At 42.1% G+C, this 20,446-nt stretch overlaps 1 protein-coding gene and 1 pseudogene across 4 annotated transcripts in view; one reads left to right on the top strand and one right to left on the bottom strand.

Annotated features, from left to right (window-relative positions):
• Window positions 1-405: 405 nt before the first annotated feature.
• ATRAD17 (RADIATION SENSITIVE 17) overlaps window positions 406-20,446 on the bottom strand; it is a 40,108-nt gene continuing 20,067 nt past the window's right edge. The window contains exons 4-13 of one of the 4 annotated variants that reach the window (XM_087660688.1): window positions 4,850-4,947; window positions 4,641-4,691; window positions 4,381-4,437; window positions 4,186-4,288; window positions 3,662-4,008; window positions 3,067-3,484; window positions 2,248-2,376; window positions 1,883-2,111; window positions 1,687-1,747; window positions 406-1,548 (exon numbers count right to left, since the gene is read on the bottom strand). In XM_087660688.1, coding sequence (XP_087516814.1) covers window positions 1,225-1,548; window positions 1,687-1,747; window positions 1,883-2,111; window positions 2,248-2,376; window positions 3,067-3,484; window positions 3,662-4,008; window positions 4,186-4,288; window positions 4,381-4,437; window positions 4,641-4,691; window positions 4,850-4,947 — 1,817 coding nt within the window. In that variant the 3' untranslated portion in view covers window positions 406-1,224. Of the gene's footprint in view, window positions 1,549-1,686; window positions 1,806-1,882; window positions 2,112-2,247; window positions 2,377-3,066; window positions 3,485-3,661; window positions 4,009-4,185; window positions 4,289-4,376; window positions 4,438-4,640; window positions 4,692-4,849; window positions 4,948-20,446 lie in introns of those variants that run through there. The other 3 variants (XM_087660689.1, XM_087660692.1, XM_087660691.1) reach the window with 3 other exon arrangements.
• Window positions 6,895-8,354, top strand: LOC148019161 (uncharacterized; annotated as a pseudogene).

Below are 20,446 nucleotides of genomic sequence, written 5' to 3'. Positions count from 1 at the left end.
TGATTTGCAGCTTCACCTGTTTCCTCATCTATGATGTTAGTTATGGCAATTGATAGCTTGTTTTTTAGCTTCATAGATATGACACAAATTGCTGGCTACTATGACATGAATTTCTCCCTAATACAAGGCTTTTATGTCTTCTACTCAACTAGAATACATTTCTTCTTTGGATATAGTGCATATGGCTAGATGATAACTTGCCTATAGGCTGTCAATCTAAGATAGGTTTTTGAAACACTTGGAAAAAATGCACCCTTTCCCATACTAAAAGGTGGTTGACATACCTTTGTGCTCATCAATCATGTGGCACAAGGGCTAAACGTGTGTTTTATCTAAGTTTAGATGGCTATTACTAACTACGTAGAAGTCTGAAGGAAGGGCGTGATAGGACTCAGTATTTGGCTAAAAAGTCAATAATTTCAGTTGACAAAGAGAATATCCAGGCCCTTCGTATTGAGGCCAGTATTTTTACATAAGATACACTAGGTTGGCTATATTTTAAGGCAAGTTGACAAACAAGGTCAAGGGGCTTTAAGGCAAATTGACAAACAAGAGAATGTCAAGGCCCCTGGTATTAAAGCCAGTCATGGCTCAAATTTGTACATAAGATACACTAGGTCTGATTTTACAAGCTGAAATATCATGAAGAGTGTTCAACCACACTCACTAAACAAGACTAAAACAAGATATACAATTCGTTTCTCAAGGGTTTGAAAGCATTTCCAAGTCATAGAACACTGCGCGCGACACTCCAAAGGACCGTGTTGTTGTCTTTCTCCAGGAAAGCATGTCCTCTGAGCCAAGCCTGATTACAACTCCCCATCTGACTCAAGTCCTCAATGGCTTCTGCACTATTTCACCTCTCCAAGCAGCACATTTTATGAGCATCTCTTGAAAATTGGGCCCAGGCTGATCATAATCTGGTACCAGATGATTAAGAGCACACTACCATTAGCCTTGCACTCCATTGACCTGTGCCAGCTACCTGTACCTTGACAACCATCAAAGAGGAATAGATTGTGTCCTCCAACACCAGTTTGTTGGTTGAACTACCCACTCTCCTATCTCATCCTCACATTCAGTTGGCTCAACAAAGCTGAAGTCAAGTGTCCCTTTAATATTTATATCGTTCACAGAGCTAGAAAGTTCTTGTTCCTGAGAGAAACTCAGTGCTATCTGTTAGTCCTCATCATAGGTACCAACCTCCCGTCTGGCATGGTTGAACTACCACTCTTCTATCTCATCCTCACATTCAGCTGGCTCAACAAAGCTGAAGTCAAGTGCCCCTTTAATATTTATATCATTCACAGAGCTAGAAAGCTCTTGTTCTTGAGAGAAACTCAGTGCTATCTCATAGTCCTCTTCATATATACCAACCTCCTGTCCTGTGAGACATCTCCAAGGATATGCCATTGCAGGATTTGAATTAGTTTGATTGGAGGATAAGATTTGCTTCTGATATGGTTGGTACTCAGTAGTCTGGACAATTCTGGTTACCATAACAAACCTCTCAACAGTTGCACCCCATGTTTTGGCACATAACTCAACCTGCAATATGTTTTATGCAAATGTTACTTCTCACAACACCAAGGCATGTTATAAGCAGAGTCAAAAAATGAAACCTTAAAATGACAGTAAATTGCTTTGCCTTGCACTTATTCAACTTAAAAGTCATTGTTGATCAACCTTCTTCTCACTCATAAGTCGCTCAACTTGCCGCACTGCAGGAGCTCGAAGTGCACGCCACCTGCTCTTGCAGGAACCATGCAACATTAAGCAAAAGGAAGTCCATTTTCCCCTGACTTCTGTTTCACCAACAGCCACGATAATTCTCAATTACCAAATGAGCACTACAAAACTCGAGTCATATAAGTACAACAACCTGTGCTTTCCTGGATGGGCATTCGCAAACAGAACTCCGCGCAGTGCCAAAGATCCAGCTGCTGCTTCAGCCACATGCCCTGGATCAAGCTCATCTGAGTTTGGTATGGAATAGCCTGATGAGGCTTTTGGTACCCTGTACTTAACACCAAGAAGACTATCCACATCACTCAAGTATGCAATGCAGGCTGCTGCATCTTCTATACCATCATCATCCACAAAATCTAGCACTGCATCCATATTTGTACCTGAGTGAGTCTTAAATGCCTGGAATTACTGTTTTAAGTAAACTTCAACAGAATCATGAGTTGTAAACTAAGCAATATACATCATATAACAATGGATGAAAACCAAATAATGACTTACGATTCTCAAAAAGAAACGAGGTGAATTTGGAAGTATCTGTGTGAACTTGTGATAGAATTGTCTCAGGTATCTCCATGTTCAAAGGATGTCTTTGTAGGTGATCTTTGAGGGTCAGGTTGATGCACTCTCCTATCATAGCATTCAATAGGTAAGAAACTTCAACAGCAAATGCACCTCAGAAGTAGAACAGAACGCTGAGTCACACTTCCCAGTGAGTACAATTAGCATCAACAACTTGTCAAGATTAAATAACAGAAGCATCATTAACTGAAACCCAGCTACGCCCTTTTTTTTATCCACAGTTGCTACTCAACATTATAAATATTTATTTCCCTTCTTTTAGAGAGAGTAAAACAAACAAAGGATTCTTTATTGGTGATCTTTGAGGGTCAGCTTAATGCACTCTCCTGTCATAGCATTCAATAGGTAAATAGGTAAGGAACTTCAACAGCGAAAGCACTTGAGAAGTAGAACAGAAAGGTAAGTCACACTTCCCAGTGAGAACAATTGGTCTCACTAATAATCCCTGAAACTTGTCGAGATGAAACAAGATAGGCATCATTAACCAAAACCCAGCTACCCCCATTGTTTTCTCCACAGCTGCTACTCAATCATGTATATATTTCTTTCACTTTTTTCATAGAAAGTGAAACAAGCTAGACTAAGCACCACTCCTTGTTCAGTAAGGATGGGAAGTAATCAGTCACCCACAAACTGAAATTTGCAGAGATGAATGAGCATTTTTTCAAAGCTAGAATGGAAGTAGTTAGTCGCTGCAAACTAAACTTTGCAGAGGCTGTCTGGGGAATAGTAGTGGACCTGAATCCTTGGCCTCCTCTAGAAGCCTCTTGTTGTAAAGCACTTTGCCCAGTGCATGAAACAAAGATAGCACACCATCCCGGCATGTAGTTACCATGCCAAGTTCACGTAAACAGTCCAACTCCAACCTGGTATCAAGACTTTTCAAAGCCTTTCTATTTAGCTCGCTGGGTATTGAAACTTTTCTTCGCTTTGACTTTTGAGGCAGACTTCTGACTCCTCCTGGGTCCCAAGTGCCCTCAGTTAATGTTTGACCCAAACATAAGAACTGTAGGCAATATATCGCATGCCGAACGTCACCCCCACAGCTTTCAGCAATAGAAGCCAGTGATTCTGAGGGAAGCAAACATTTTTCTGCCCCAAGAATCTTTGTAAGAACCTTTTTTATAGCATTCACTGTAATCGGATTGAATGTTACCTGAAGAAGAAGCCTGTTTTAGAAACTGAAGCGATCAAGCACAAAAATGTAAATTAAGATGGTGAATTATGAAAAATATAGAGGGATAATAAATCAAGCCACTTCTAACATGCATCGCAGGTATTGAGATACAGAGACTATTCTATAAGCATCTCGATTGGAGGATAACAGCTATACCTTGCTTGCTCCAGCACTTTCTAATGCCTGTTCGAGCTCAGGTGTCAGATAATTAGTTCCTTGTCCATCAGCAGTTTCTGAAAAATCAGTGAGAATAACAATTGTGGGGAACTGCACAGACAAGGCAAATTTGTGCATAGAGTAACAAAGTTGACTTGCAGCTTCTCTCCCATGCACTATAGGAAGGTCATCGAGTAAAAGGGCCTTTCCCTTTCTACAGATTCCCGCTCCCTTAAAAGAATGAGTGACCCTGTCAGGGTGCACATACATGGAAGGTAACATAGGATAGTTTTTCACACTTTCAAGGAACGCCATGAACTCTTGAAGCTTCGACACATACGCAGCGCCTGCTTGTGATAGACGATAAATTAAAGAATTTTCCATCCAAGAAATAGCAGAGACCTTAGAAGTTTTGAAATCTTCAATAATACCCATAACTTCCAAATTAGTCACATACACATGGACGTTCATGCACATTTTTTAACATGCACACAAGAAAACTAAATTTAACACCATTTAAGTACCAGAACTCATATTGTGCGCATGTTCTTTCCAAAGAGTTGGAACTGGTGGATCCCATTCACAAAGCTCAAGGTTTAGTAGATCCACAAGAACACGAGTTGTTGCCTATCACCACGATGTTCAACATAACTTCATGAGAAAACAAGTTGCCAGTCCAATCAAAAGAACCAACATTGAATTTCAGACAGGCTACCGACAGTCTTGCCAACTCCTGTGGGTCCTGAAAGCACAAGGACATTGCTCCCAGTATGCATCTGTAAAAAATGTCCATCGTTTATGCAATTTCAATCAACCCAGTTCTCATTCAAAATATCTCCGCATCCAGTTTGTAAATAAAGAATGGCAAATTAGATCAGTTGATTTAAGATTTTCAAAAGAAAAGGGGAAATCCATGTGCCATAGAAGGAAGAAGTCGCTTATAGTAAAGTCCCACCTATAGAAGGGAATGGTCACTCACATTGTCAGAGTTATTTAATTTGGCTTCCAACCAATCACGAACTTCTGCAACCTGTTGCAGTTCAACAATCAGAAAAATTCTTTTGGTACCTCCATAGAAATTTCCATAAGCTGCATGCACAACCAGCAGTGCACCAACTTAAGAATCTGTAAAATAGGAATTATCACGAGCATCTAAACATTCGAGTTTAAACTATGAACAGAGGCAACCTTTCTAGTATGCACTGCCAGCTCCATAATTTGTTTTGGAGAATATTTATCGACCCAAAGCTGCATGCTGGATACCTGGTACTGAACTTCTTCACACTCTGCAAGTTGACTCGCAAGGTTAAGAGGCCAAACAAGCTACAAAGTCAATAGATGTGAAGCATGCCAGACGCAGTAAAGACATATCAGCAATGGTACGTAGAGCTGTTTGAAACATTCTGTAGGACCAATAGAAAACTCTAGAAAACTCAGAGGATATTGCAAAAGACCATAATACATAAAGATTCAGACTGTTATATACTAAGTTATCTGGACAGATGATGGGAACAGATGCTGGATGGAAGACAATAGTGCAGAAAGCGAGTGCTCAATAGATGTGATATAGGGTGGCACATAATGTCTATATGTAGTGCTGGAGGTCAGCAAGTCATGGACAAGCAAATATTTCTTATAGCGTCAGCCACCAGGATAACCCACCATCTAACACAAGGTGCCTTGGGTGTCTACCACTCTACCTTCATTTATTCTTTCCCATTTGACCGAATGGTGGAGTCCACATAAACCATCCCCTAACCATTTAGTCTACTAGGCTAGATCCCTGTTAATGTCTAACATGGGAAGCCTACCAATCCAGTCGTGACTTGGACACTCAAACATAGGTTGATAACTAAGAAGTGAGCACTTAAGGATTCTCAACAGGCTGTTGTCATTTGTTGATGTTGATGAGGAACAATGTTGCCTGCCAAAATTTTAATTGAAGTGATGAATAGATATCTCCAAGTAAATGTTTGTAGGTTGCCTTTCAGTCTAGGGGTTTTGTCATGGCCGTTTTTGAAGCATGACTTCAGAGAGCTCTCAAATACACCTAGTTGATGTGGTGTTGACAGCAACCTCCCACTTGGGTATGGTGGTGTGGAATACTAGTTATATGCAATTAAGAATAAGACATGAGATGTCATCTCAATGGACCTTATGGACAATCTAAGTATTGGTGTTCTCATGTTGGCTGTCACTAGCATGTATATTTACTCCTATGCTTCTCTAGCCACAATGGACATGATAAACAATGCAAGATATGGGTAAGACCTTGGAACATGTACTTGCCAAAGGTTAGAATTGGACAATGTAGATGACATGAATGAAACTACAGCAGTTATTTCCGAATGGAAATTCGGGGATAAAAATTCCATAGCTTAAAAGAGCATTCCAATATGTTTCACTTGACTACAAAAAATGAGATGTAGCAATGATGATATGGCATGTTGACATGGCAATGATGATGTGGCAATGTGCCTCATGACAAGCATGCCAAAAAAATCATTAATGTTGCTGGTCATTGTGATTGATCAGTAAATGATGACATCAATAGTCTACTCCCTCTTTAACTCCAAATGTGATACACACTTTTCAAAGGAAAGTGAGGGTTATTATGCAAGACAACACCATAGGCTTCAATCAATGTGGTAGCAATGTAGGAGGTTATTCGGCAAAGCAGCTGTCTCAACTGCATTATTCTATGTGTCAGTCTGGACCTATGAAAGGTCAAGGGAGTTCATCTATGTTGATTGATTCTTGAGGGATACTTGTGACATCTAGATATACTTTCCATTCTGAGTCTCATGTATATCCATATATGGATGGATCTAGGGCAGTGTCCCGAAACGCCGTTTCAGCAGCGCCGAAACAGACCAGCTGTTTCGGACCGGGACGAAAACAAGAGACCGCCGTTTCGCGATCTTGCGGCCCGTTTTAGAGTGGTTATCCAGTGCCAGATCGCGATTCCACTCGTTCTCCTTCCCAATCGCACGCGCAGCACACTCCAGCAGCTCTCACCTCCTCCTCCTCGGACCTCCAACTCCCGCCTCCTCTTCCTCTTCCTCTTCTTCTTCCTCTAAGCTCTTCTCCTTCTCCTTCTCCTCCTCCTCTTTTCTTCTTTCTTCTCCTCCTCCTCCTCCTTTCTTCTTTCTTCTTCTTCGTCTTTCTTCTTTCTTCTTCTTCTTCTCCTCCTCCTTTAATCCATTACCTAGGTCCTAAAGGCTAATCATATCATGGTGCCGGACCCATATCGGAGGCACGTCACTCCAATCAAGGGATACGAGGGCTCCGGCGGATCAAAGAAGTGGCAATGCAACTATTGTGGATTGGAGAAATCGGAGAGTGTAACGTGCGTGAAAGACCACTTGGCATGCGTTCCCAACAAAGACATCGGGCCTTGCGCAAATGTGCCAATAGAAGTAACAATAAGTCTCCATCTTTGTCGCTGAAAGCGTATGGGTATTGAGCTAGAGGAGAATGAATTAACACCACATCGGGCTAATGAAGCACAAGTGGGGCAAAGAGAGGCTAGTGGGCCTAGTGGCGCTAGCCAAATTGGAGGTACCAGTGGCCCATAAAAAAAAGTGCATCCATATCCGTATCGGGTCCAAGTGCAAAAAGGACCCCGTTGCCATCTTCTAGTGGTGGTGGGCAAAAGGGATTCTTGCATATTGCAAGTGTCCATGCACGACTTCAAAGGCAGGCAATTGTGGAGGCAACTAGGAAACTCACATGCTTATTTATTCAGTGTGCTATCCCTTTCAATGTGGCCACTACACATCAATGAAAGAAGACAATCAGGGCAGTAAGCCGCATAGGGTGTAAGTGGGAAGGCCCATCCGTAGATGCATTACACACACGGGAGCTTTGAAAGAAAAAAGCATCCATAGAGGCTCAATTGGAGCCCTTGAAGGAAACATGGGTGAAATATGGATGCACAATATTATGCGATGGATGGTCAGATATGCGCCGAATGAATGTTTACAATGTTTTGGTGTCTTCATGTAAAGGTACCATGTTCATTAAGACCATCGATGTCTCTGCCTCAGATCTTACCTTCACAGGAGCTTTCATTTGGGAGCACATGCGACAGGTCATCATGGACATAGGAGTCAAAAATGTGGTGCAGGTGGTGACAGATAATGGAAGCAATTGTGTGTCTATGGGACGTATGCTTGAGGAGGAGTTTCCTAGCATAGTATGGACTCCATGTGCATCCCATTGCCTTGATTTGCTTATTGAAGATGTTGGGCAAATATCTTAGGTGGATGACATTTTCAAGACGACAATAAGCATGATAAGATTTGTGAAAAAGAGACCATCCGTCACAAGCATGTTTTGAGCCAATAGCACACTTGAGCTATTGAAGCCCTCCACCACTAGATTTGCTTATATATTTATCCTATTGGAGAGGTTGATACGAGTCCGTCCAAATTTGATACGGGAAATTGCATACCAGAAATGGCTCACATGGAGTGAGAGAGAATCTCCAAAGGCTCTTACTTTTAGGCGCAATATTTTAAATGAGAGTTGGTGGGTTGAGCCAAAGGCATTGGTGAAAAGTCTCACTCCTATTTACATTGTATTGTGCATCACTGATATGGAGGGAAGTACTTTGGGACTTCTATATAAGTATATGGATAAAATTGGCGAGGCCTAGCTTCGCAACAGCTTTTTTCCGCAAGACAAGTAAGTTTTTGTTTAACTTTTACACATGTAATTATTTGGTATTAAGTTTTAACGACTCCTTGTTGATGATTGATCATTATTCTAACTTTTAAGTTTTTAGCTTATTTTATCTATAGGGTTGATGAGATTTGTGCAGTGTGGAATGCACGATGGGATTGGTTCTATAAACCAATCCATGTTGTCGCACATATCTTGCATCCCCTTTGACGTAATGAGAAGCAATACACTAGCGAGGAGTTAGAGGAGAGCTTCAGAGAGTACATGAGGGCCTCACAAGGGATGATATAGATATGATGAGAAGAATAGAGGATGATTTGCTAGCATTCCATAATCATTCTCTTCATTTTGGCCGACCCACAACTAGGCTTCGAGAGACATAGCTTCAGCCTGTCTCTTGGTGGGAGAAATACGGCAATTGTGCTTCTACTTTGGTATGTGACTGGTGACTTTTATATTTTGAATCTTGATTATCTAATGCATTATGCAACCTAGGTAACAAGTTTTGTAATCTATTGTCCACTCAAATGTTGATTTTGCAACATACATATTAGCAATTGCCAATTACTTAACCTCAATCTCTTAAATTTGAATAGAAACGCATTGCCATTCGGATCCTCTCACAAGATTGTAGTTCAAGGCCTACTGCGAGGAACTGGAGCACATGGGCCCTCTTTCACACCAAAAAGAGAAACAAGCTCACAACTGCCCAGTTGGAGTGTTTAGTGTTCTACCATTGGAATCTCCAGCTTCTTGAGAGGACCACTGTGCCCCCTTAGCCTTCACATGTAAATTGGTAATAATTAGTACTATATATAATTAACTTTTTAACCTTGAGTCCTTGACACTTGACATTGCTAATTTTCTTGAAAGATGGATTATAAATTGTGATATGTATGAACATTGAACATATTGAATCTCCTCTCATATGATATATCTTTGTCTCGTTCACCTTTACAGATGAATGTTAACAAGATTGATATAGAGAAGGTACATGACATTCCGCAGATACCACAGGAGGAGCGGGATATCTACTCCATGCTCTATGAGGAGCTATAGGTACCGGCATATGAGACTCGTGCACAGAGGAGAGTTAGAGTGAGGGCCACACATCGTGCATCATAGGCAGAGTCAGAGCCAGAGTTTGAGGATGAGGCTGAGACTACTTCATCAACTTCTCGATTAGGGTCCTCAGAGTCGGACCAGGAGATGGTACACAGATCCTCAGAGTCCGGATGAGTCATGAGTCATGACTCGTGATATACATGAGTCAATTTAGCAGTGCAGAGTCCAAAGTAGAGTTGTCAATTGTTCATTGATATTGATACTTATAGCCTCACTGGACTTTGGAGTTTTGACAGATTATTCACATGACATAGTTACTATCATTGTATCTTGATCCCACTTATTATGTATCTTAATTCTTGTTCCATTCTTCTTGATGTCAATCTTCGCTGCTCTTTAGATCATAGATTTTTCATGAGTCATAAATTCTAATTCATTTTGTTGCCTTAAGTTTTGAAAATTGAGTCTTAATTGTGTTAAGTTGTCTTAAGTTTCAACCATTGAGTCCTCAGTCTGGACTCCTTAATCTTCACTCGTAAGTCGTGACTCGTGACTCATGAAATGTGTAATGAATCATAATTTCTATCATATAACATAAAGACTCAAAGTTTTGTATAAAATTTGGATTCATGTTGTTGTAGATATTGATATATTTACATACCCACATATTACTGTATTTTTTTTAGTGTACAATCCGAAATGCCATTTTCCCGTTTTCAAAATTTGGCCGAAACTCCGAAACTCCGGTTTTTCTCGTTTCCATTTTTCCCGTTTCCGAAACTCCCCCGTACTATGGTCTAGGAAGGCAAGCATAGTTAATTTGATCCAATCTGTTATGATGGAGATGGAAAATTTTGAGGCACGGAACAAGCTCAAGATAAAGGAAAGGGCTTCGAGAACTCAATACAAGTAGATTTAAAATTATGAAGATTGCACTTTGGAATGTGAAGGGAGTTGCTTCCCAAATTAAGTAATATTGGATGTGGCAAAGTGTAGTCAAAGGCAATTGGAATGCCTTTTGTGTAGTTGGATATAAACGATATTGTTTTACAAGCAACACTTATGTTCATTAAAATTATAGCATCCTTTAAAGTGGCAATGTATCCTATCAATGGGCGTTATGCTTGCCATCCAATCGTTGTTACAACCTTCTTTGGTTAGATTAGATATCCATGATAAGACTTCTCATTGTGAAAATCATGCTTGAGAATGAGTTGCTATGGTTAGTGAGTGTTTATGCTCCAAATTTTACAAGGCACCTTTGTCAATTATGGGCTGATCTAAAATTCCTTTCTTTGACTCATCTAGGTCTTGTTGAGGGTTTTAATATATCATCTCATTCTATGATGGATGATGGAGTGCCAAGCATGGAATATATTGGAAGTGCTATGTTTGAAACAAGACATGTGGTCCTCGCTGCATTCCTCAAACCGTAGGAGTACTTACCACTCTCAAAAACAAACTAGTGCATGGGCTCGTCTGGATAGGATTTATATATGTCAAAATGACTTTTCATACCAGAAGTTCTTAATATGTGGGTGAAAAGACAGCATGTTCTTTCTGATCATTATCGAACAGTGTTAGAAATGTTGCATCAGCTGGGTGAGGCTTTTAAAGCTTTGTTGAAGCATTTGCTATCATTTCAAACAAACTTTCCTACAATAAGATTCAATTTTTTGATTGTATACCGCACGTGGTTCTTCAATTCAGCAAGTATGTACATTGAGTGTTCCTTAATGCTTGGCCTATTTTCAGCCAAAATGCTCAAAAGTCGGCCCGCAAGTATGGGGTTTTATTGAGCTAAAACATGCTTTACAATTGATTAGCATCTTTAAACAACCCCAAAACACAAATGGGGCACATTGTATCAACTAGTGGTATTCATATGGACTCGACAAGCGTCAAGGCAATACAATCATGGCCACCTTTGACGAATGTACATGAGATCCACAGCTTTTTGGATCTATGTTAATATTATAGAAAGTATGTATGCAATTTTGCTAAAATTGCAACTCCATTGTATGCCTTGCAAAAAAAGAATGTGCCATTTAGATGGACAACAATGGAAATTTCAGCATTTGACAAGTTAAAGGAAAAGATGACTTCAAATCCTATGCTTGTGTTGCCCGATCTAAGGAAATCATTTGTAGTTCAGTGTGATGCATGTGGAAACAACATTGAGGCTGTTTTAATGCACGATGGCCAAGTTGTAGCTTATGAGAGCCATCTTCTCCACAATGCAAAGAGAAGTTTGCATATCTATGAGAAAGAGCTCTTGGTTGTAATTCATGTATTGTCTACGTGAAAACACTACTTGCCAAAGAAGCATATGAGATGGGTAAACATTCTCTCTATGTTTCATTTTTGGATTGCACACATTGATGGTTAAAAAAAATGTGACAGATGCACTATCACGTAAGCCTCAAATTTCAACCGTTAATATGGTTGGATGCCATGAAGGATCGGTATGCTGTTGATTCAGACTTTGCCAATGTGTATGATCAGCTTTACAATGGTTAGAGGCATGAGCACTTTGATGCCACAGTCAAAGCAGTGGAGCATTTCTTTTACTCGCCAACTTTGAGACATGATGTAGAGCAATTTGTCAAGACATGCATTGTATGTCAAAAAGTAAAGTATGATAGGCAAAAGATGTAGGTTTGTTGCAAGCCTTAACAAAGCATCGCTATGGATTTCATCTTTGAGCTTCCTAGGATACCTACAAGGAATGATGGGATATGGACTATCATTTGCAAGTTCAACAAACAAGCCCATTTCATTCCAGCAAGGAAAAAGACAAAGGCTGATCATCTCATATGGCACGTTTATTTTTGCAATATGTATTCTAAGTACCATGGTATGCAAGAGACGATCATCAATGATCAAGAGACTTGGACGACCAATTTATTTTAGAAGGGATTACTTGAGAATATGGAACCACGCTGAAATTCTCATCATCCTTCCATCCGCAAACAGATGGTCAATCTAAAGAGGCAAATTCCACTGTGTTAAATCTTTTGATGTACTATGTATCTAAGCATAAGACACAATGGGAGTAATATTTGCCATTGGTAGAGTTTGCATATAAGAATATAGTGCATAGTTCCACAAGCAAAGCTCCATTTGAGATTGTTGAGGGTGGCAAAAACGTACCACCTAACTTGCGCACTAAAGGATAAGATATTTGAGGCAAATCGCTATGTAGAAAGCTTGGATACAACCTATGCAAAGATAAAGTGTGCACTTCAAAGATCTCAAGAAAAGCAAAAGAAGGCAACTAATCACCATAAACAAGCTTTACACTTCACAAAGAGTGATTATGTATTGCTTTGGTTTGAAAAGGCAAGGCTGGCAAAAGATTAAAGGTAGAGAGAGATTATACCCAAAGTTAAGTATGAGGTACTATGGGCCCTTTCAAGTGTTGGAAAGGATCATCAATGTTGTAAATCGACTGAAATTACCTCCACATTGGTGGATACACAATGCATTTCATGTCAGTTTGTTCAGGCCTTTTCATGGTAATATACCAAAGTATATATCTGCTGAAATTCAACCTGAGATTGAGGAGCTAGATGAGATATTGGTACCCCAGTGAATCTTGGCACATAAGGAAAGAAAGGTCAAGAGGTAAAGTTTCCAAAAAAGAAATTTGGTAAAGTTTCAAAACTATTAACCAATGGATGCTAAATGAACAGAAGAGGATGACTTTGTCAAACTGAAACGGTGCAGAAGCATATGACCAAGACTGAGAGTGAACAAAGAGAGGGGGCAGAGAGAGAGAGAGAGAGAGAGAGAGAGAGAGAGAGAACAGTGGAACACAAAAAATCTGCAATGAAGAATGCTGTATAAGGACGCAAGTATGTACACGAGCGCAGAGTGTATGTCTGTGTATGTCTCCACCTTCAAGATCTCGTGGGCTGTGAACCTTGAAGTATGTGCAACAATCTCCACGATCAGCACTCTAGAAACCTATGATCAAAATATATCAAACTGTGTGCTGAAAACAGGCAATAAATAGCCTAAGGAAAAATGATGAAAATATGTTGTTAGCTGCAGCCGATTGTACTGTCCGACTGCACTGCTGATGTGGCGATCTGACCAGCGCTGCCACATGGCACACCTACGGCCTGTACGGAACTGCCAGCACACACAATTGACAAGAAACGCCTGTCCAAGAGATGACAATCTCTAACACCCCCTCTCAAATCCTAGACGGGGCATGAAGCCGAGGGATCTGGAATGATGCCTAGTAAAGCCGATGGAAGCGCCTTCATAAATAGGTCAGCAAGATTGTCCTCTGTCTTGCTGTAGACCACATCAATAGTCTCATCCAAAAACTTCTCCCGAATGAAATGGTATTGGATCTTGATGTGCTTCATCCTAGCATGAAACACAAGGTTCCAAACCAAGGCAATGCAACTCTCATTGTTGCATTGAAGAACAATAGGACCTATCTGCGGGCAAACAAGCTCCTCCAATAACCTACAAAGCCGCACTGTCTCACATGTGGTAGAAGACATCACCTGATACTCTGCCTCAATCGAAGATAGGGCAACCATGGGCTGCTTCTTGCTGCTCCATGAAACAACATCGACACCCAAGGTAAAGCAATAGCTTGTCATGGACCTCCAATGATCCACATTGCCAGCCCAATCTGAATCACTCCATCTTGTGAGTACCAAGTCTACATCACCTCTACCTGGCGATGTGGACCTCCGTGTTGAGAAACCCTTCACCCGCAGTTTGCGTTTTGCGTTTAGGGTTTGCAGCCCCAAAAAGGTGCCTATTTATAGGCCACTCTCTCATTCATTCCTCACGGCTGATTCATTTAGTCTGTCACCTCTTCTCTCCAGCCTCTCCACTACCCTCACACCCCTTCAAGAGGACATTGCGGTTCGTGGTCGTGGCTGTCTTCATCTTCCTTGTGCTACGGCACCCTTGGTCCCTTGTATCACATTCACTCCATGATTCGGAACTTCATCATTCCATTCATCAGAGTTTCTTCTCTCTTCTCTTCTCTTCTCCATGTTTGCCAAGTTCACTCTGTCTTCCTCCCCACAAACCCTCCTGTCTCGCTGGTACGTCATCTTTTGACATGGTATCAAGGCTGGATCTGCTCAAATAGCGGTAAAGATCCTCCACTCCAGTGAAGGCAAAGATCGGTGGCGGGTTCGGCATCCACTTCTCTTCTTCTTCTGCTGCATCAAAATCTCGTTTTTGCAGATTTCAGGTGTTTTCAGCTTGCTGCCCACACCCCTTTCGCGGAGGACATCGCAGTCTTAGCTGTCCCTTGCTGTCATCTACAATCTAGCACCTGTTTCCAGCCTTCCACCAGCAGTTTGCAGCTGTTTACAGTAGAACGACTGTTGTTGATCACTCTCCATTCAAAAAACAATCTCGTTTTTGCAGATTTCAGGTATTTCAGCTTGCTGCCCATACCCCAAACACGGAGGACATCGCGGTCCAAGCTGGCCATTGCTATCTAGAATAGTCTGGCGCCTGTTTCCAGCCTATCACACACTGTTCGGAGCTAATTTCAGCATATTGACTGCTGCTGCTGTTTTTTTCCTGCGTTTTTAGTCTTTCTCTCACCTGTTGCCTACGTTTTTAGTCTTTCTCTCTCCTGCAGGCTGTCCTACCTACGTTTTAGTCTTTCTCTCTCCCCACCTGCATTTTTCTACTGGTTGCAACCTCTTACTGCTGGTCGCATCCTCCTCCCACTAGCAACTCACTTCCAACCCTTCCACTACCCTCCCACCCCTTGAGGTGGACATTGCGGTTCGTGTTTCACACTGCCCTCACACCACTTGAGACGGACATTGCAGTTCGTGGTTCATGGTGGCTAATCTCTTCCTTCTTCAGCAAGGCACACTGGTATCCATGGCTTCTTTATCAACAAATGATCAAACTACTGGGTGCTTCTACTGTGGCATCACCGGACACACCACCAATGCTTGCTGACTTCGACCCTTGTTCCCCACCCCCCCGGAGTATATGCGTCTTCCACCAGGCACTCCTTGTGCCACCTCTCCTTTCTAGGCCATAGAGATTGTTCTGCATCGGCTATCAAAGTACTATGCTCAAGGCAATAAGACGCATCCGATGCACACTAAGTCCTTTCGAGCACATGGAGGATTAATTGGTGCTACGACCTCCTAGAGATCGTCGCAATGCCAGTAGCAATCTTCTCCCACTTATTTTCAGGTACAGTGGCTTCCACAACCTATGAATCTGCAGTCCGCTCCATCGAGAGACAGTGATTGTTTGATACCGTCTCCTTGTCAGTCTGCTCCTTCAAGAGACAGTGGCTGCTTGACTCCTTCCTCTTCTTCGGCTACCCAGTTTGCTCCACTGAGAGACAGCGACTGTTACCCACCTCTTGCTCATTCTGAGCCCCACCCTTCCCCACCCTCGACTACTCAGTTTCGAGAGACTATCTCTGGGAGCTCTTCGGCACCCCAGATACCTTCTTCAGTACAACTGGCGGCACTTCCTTCGTCATCAAACATTTCAGAGTCCATGATCCATGAGTTTTTGGATTCCCTATCTACTTCAAAGGGGGATTCAAAGGGAGATGTTATTTCTTTGCCCTCGGAGGGGGCATCTACTTCTTCGACTTCAGCGGGGGGCCCTCCACCTCCCACCTCAGAGGGGAAACCTACTCCACATGAAGTTCTTCACCCATCCTCTACTTTCTTAGGGTGGCTGTCTTTGACCAGTCATCTCTTCTACTGATACCCAGGAACTTCAGGTATCACCTAGATCGGGACCTCGAAGGTTCACTCGCGACTTGGTGACGAGGTCTTCATATTCCTTCCAACATGGATGCACGGAGCTAGTGGCTTATCTCCCGAGGTTGAGTTTCGGGTTCTCCAGTTCACTCTGTCTATTGTTCTTTACTGCAAGTTTCCTTTCCGGTGGAAATCTTGGATCTTAGGGATCCTCTACATCTTCTTCCTCCTCTTCTCTTCTTGCCTTGATCACTTGGTTAGTATGGAGCCACCTCTCCCGAGATTGAGTACGGGCATATCCTTATGGTTCTCAGCACCACACAAAGTCCGGCATTCCTCCTATGCATTGCATATTTTCATCATCTTTGTACTAGGGCACTTGGGCAAGTGAACAATTTTTCCACAAGGAACACTATCCAAGCGGCACCTGCTGCATGAGCATTCTTCAACATGTAGCATTACATCTCCGCCTCACTCTTCTCTTGTTCCCCTTTTCGGGCCTGAGAGAGGGTGTTGAGAAACCATGTACCCGCAGTTTGCGTTTTGCGTTTAGGATTTGCAGTCCCAAAAAGGGGCGCCATCCTAGACTAACTATGCCTATTTATAGGCCACTCTCTCATTCATTCCTCACGGCTGATTCATTCAGTCTGTCACCTCTTCTCTCCAACCTCTCCACTACCCTCACAACCCTTCAAGAGGACATTGCGGTTCGTGGTTCGTAGCTGTCTTCATCATCTTCCTTGTGCTACGGCACCCTTGGTCCCTTGTATCACATTCACTCCATGATTCGGAACTTCATCATTCCATTCATCAAAGTTTCTTCTCTCTTATCTTCTCTTCTCCATGTTTGCCGAGTTCACTCCGTCTTCCTCTCCGCAAAACCTACTATCTTGCTGGTACGTCATATTTTGACACTCCAATGATCCACATCGCCAACCCAATCTAAATCACTCCATCTTATAAGTACCAAGCTTGCATCACACGTACCTGCTATGATGGAGTCTAACTAAGCTGAGAGTGAACGCGATGGATAACACACACACAGAGGAGAGAGCAGTAGAAAGAAGAGAGAGTGAGCACTACACCTCTGATGTTCGGTACAAAAGACTAGTGTACCTCTTTAGGTTTCAAATAGATATATATAAAAGTACAAATGTGCTAAGGGTGTGTTCACACCCGTGCACATATAAAAGCACGATGACCCTTTATTCCCAACAACCTCCCACCTAAAGGCAATGTGCCTTAAGAGGAGAAAAGAATCAACTAAGTCTACGTATGTACAAAGCTGAAATATATATATCTATCCAACTCCCATCATCTGTCGGCAATGAGCAAACCGCTCTGCTGGAAGACCCTTCATGAGAAGATCTGCAAGAGTATCATCTGTATGCACTTTGACAAGCTCAATGCTCTTACTGTTAAGTACATCTCTAATGAAGTGATACTTCGCCTATATTTGCTTCGTCTTCGCATGAAAGACGGGATTCCATGCTAGCATGATGGCACTCTGACTATCACAATGGAGAACAAGTAACTCTGTAATGCCAAGCTCTCCTACCAGACGTGAAAGCCATAAAGCCTCTTTGCATGCCTCAATAGCAGCCACATACTCTGCCTCTATAGTAAACAATGCAACACACTTTTGTAGCCTGGAGATCCAAGAGATTGCTCCTCCTATGAAGGTAAACACATACCTAGAAGTGGACTTTCTGTAGTCCGCACGACTAGCATAGTCTGCACCCGTAAAGCCAACGACAGATGCCTTCTACTTTCCAAAGCAGATACACAAATCCTTTGTGCCTTTGAGGTATCTCATAATATCTTTCACTGCTTCCCAATGCTTTTTACCAAGGTTTGCCATATATCTGCTAACCACTCCCACTACAAAGGTAATGTCAAGGCGTGTAGCAACTGAAACCGGTCTATGACTCACATAAAGCCGTAGTTTCTTCGATTAACACATGGTCTTACACACACACACATAAGCACACACCTCACTTCCTCGCTCAATACCAGATTGGCCCCAAAGACCGGTGCTCCTCTCGGTATTTCTTTATCAATTAAAAGACGGAAAATTACAAAAATGATAATGTTTTAAAATACATAACGTGTGAACATTTGGTTTTCATCTCTTCTAAGTAAATCCCAGCTGCATAAGAACAATACAACATGTCCAAATCAACATCCCTTTTAGGAAAGCATTTTTTGTGACCAAAACTCCATGATTCCTGTGCAGAATTGCAACCTGCAGATCTCTGAATTCACTGTTCTTACTATCCAGCATGTCCAGAGTTCACTGTTCTTACTGTCCAGCACACTGTTCATACTATCCAGCATGTGCAAAATTCATTGTTCTTACTGTTCAGCATGTGACCAAAACTCAATGATTCATGTGCAGAATTACAATCTGCAGATCTCTGAATTCACTGTTCTTACTGTCGTGCATTTTCTATGACCAATGCTCAATGATTCATGTACAGAATTTCAAAGAAAACACAGAATTGTACCTTCGATGGAATCAGCCCATCATGCGAAGCATTTCCTCTGAGAATAGAGAGAGAGTTTATCAAAGGGAGCAAGCTCTACCTCCGTACTTGAGTCAGAGACTTTTATTCCGTGAGCATTTTAACATATGCATCTTCTATCTTGGCCAGGCTTATTGTCCTGCACCATCTCCAGTGGCTAAGCACACAATCCCAAACCACTGGCATTCTATTCTTCAGTGCCTATTCAATATGGAACTGGTTCTAAGGCTCAAACAAACCATTAGTCCAATTTGTCCCAATGGCTACCTCTTCTAGCCATGCAAAGATCCCGACTTATTCCAAGAGAACTCTGGGGATAAGAAGCAACAGCAACAAAAGAAAAGAAAAATAAAATATGTATATAAGTAAATAAGAAAAGCAATTGTAAAAAGTATCACCACTTGGTGACAGCAACCATAGCATACATCAAATTGCCAACAGCTGAAGTATATGGTATCTTAGCCATTTCAGCCTTCTCATCATCAAATGTAGGGTTGTCCTCTGAACTGAGTTTCACATATGGAGACAATGGAACCCGATTTTGCAGCGTTTCAGTATGGAGGGGGGGAAAAATTTTGGGGTTCCATTGCCTCCATATGGGAAACTCAATGTAGAGGACAGCCCTACATCTGATGATGAGAAGGCTGAAATGGCTAAGATACCATATGCTTCGGCTCTGATACCAGTTTGATGGAGCCTCACTGAGCTAAGAGTGAACGCGATAGATAACACACACAGAGTAGAGAGCAGTAAAAAGGAGAGAGAGTGAGCACGACACCTCTGCTGTTCGGTACAAAAGACTAGTGTAAAGTACAAATGTGCTAAGGGTGTGTTCACACTCGTGCACATATAAAAGGCACGATGGCCCTTTATTCCCAACATGTTGGATAATAGATCTCGAGATTAAGAATCCCCCCAAAGGAACTGCAAAATTCTCTGAGTAGCCTATCAATGCAACTTGGGTTCACTCATGAACCTAGCCAGCACATCTACACAATAATATAAGTCAACATGAGTATTGAGAAGCCAGATCAAGGAGCCAACCAACTGCATGTAACAGGTAGCATCCGCCAAAGGAGAATCGGAATGGGCCGTGGCCTTCCAGTTCGAATCCACAGGGGTCATAATAGACTTACATCCCTCCATCTCATACGTAGTCAGGAGCTCCTACATATACCGTTGCTAGGGGATGTAGATCCCCCCCCAAAGTCTAATAGATCTCGTGACCTAGAAAAAAGAAGACCCATATCCGTCATCTCAAACTTCTCATAAAGTGTTCCCTTCATCTACTCAACCATCTGGGCATGGTCACCTATCACAATCAAATCGTCCACATAAAGGGCAAACACCACACGACCTCCACTTGAGATGTAGAGATAAAGTTGTGGATTAGCCTTGAAACGCCGATACCCCAATTGCTCTTGGAGAAACGAGTCAATCTTCTCACTCCAAGCACGCGGAGCCTACTCAAGGCCATAGAGGGCCTTTCTCAACCTGTATACCTTACCATCAGAAGAATAGAAACCTGGAGGCTCAACATAGATCTCCTCCTTCACTCCCTGTTCAAGAAGGCAAACTTCACATCCAACTAACAGATTGGCCATCTCTTATAGCTAGCCAAGGCAAGAATTGCACGAATAGTAGCCATCCGAGCTATAGGGGCAAAAGTATCATGGAAATCAACGCCTGGGCACTATGCAAAACCTTTACTAACAAGATGGCTCTTGTGTTTGTCCAACGTGCCATCACTGTAGTACTTGGTCTTGAAGACCCATTTG

This window comes from Lygodium microphyllum, chromosome 20 (assembly GCF_053477565.2).
Source record: "Lygodium microphyllum isolate KBCC chromosome 20, Lygodium_microphyllum_v1.1.10, whole genome shotgun sequence".
Lineage (NCBI taxonomy): Eukaryota > Viridiplantae > Streptophyta > Polypodiopsida > Schizaeales > Lygodiaceae > Lygodium > Lygodium microphyllum.
This window is presented reverse-complemented; position numbering and strand designations above follow the sequence as displayed.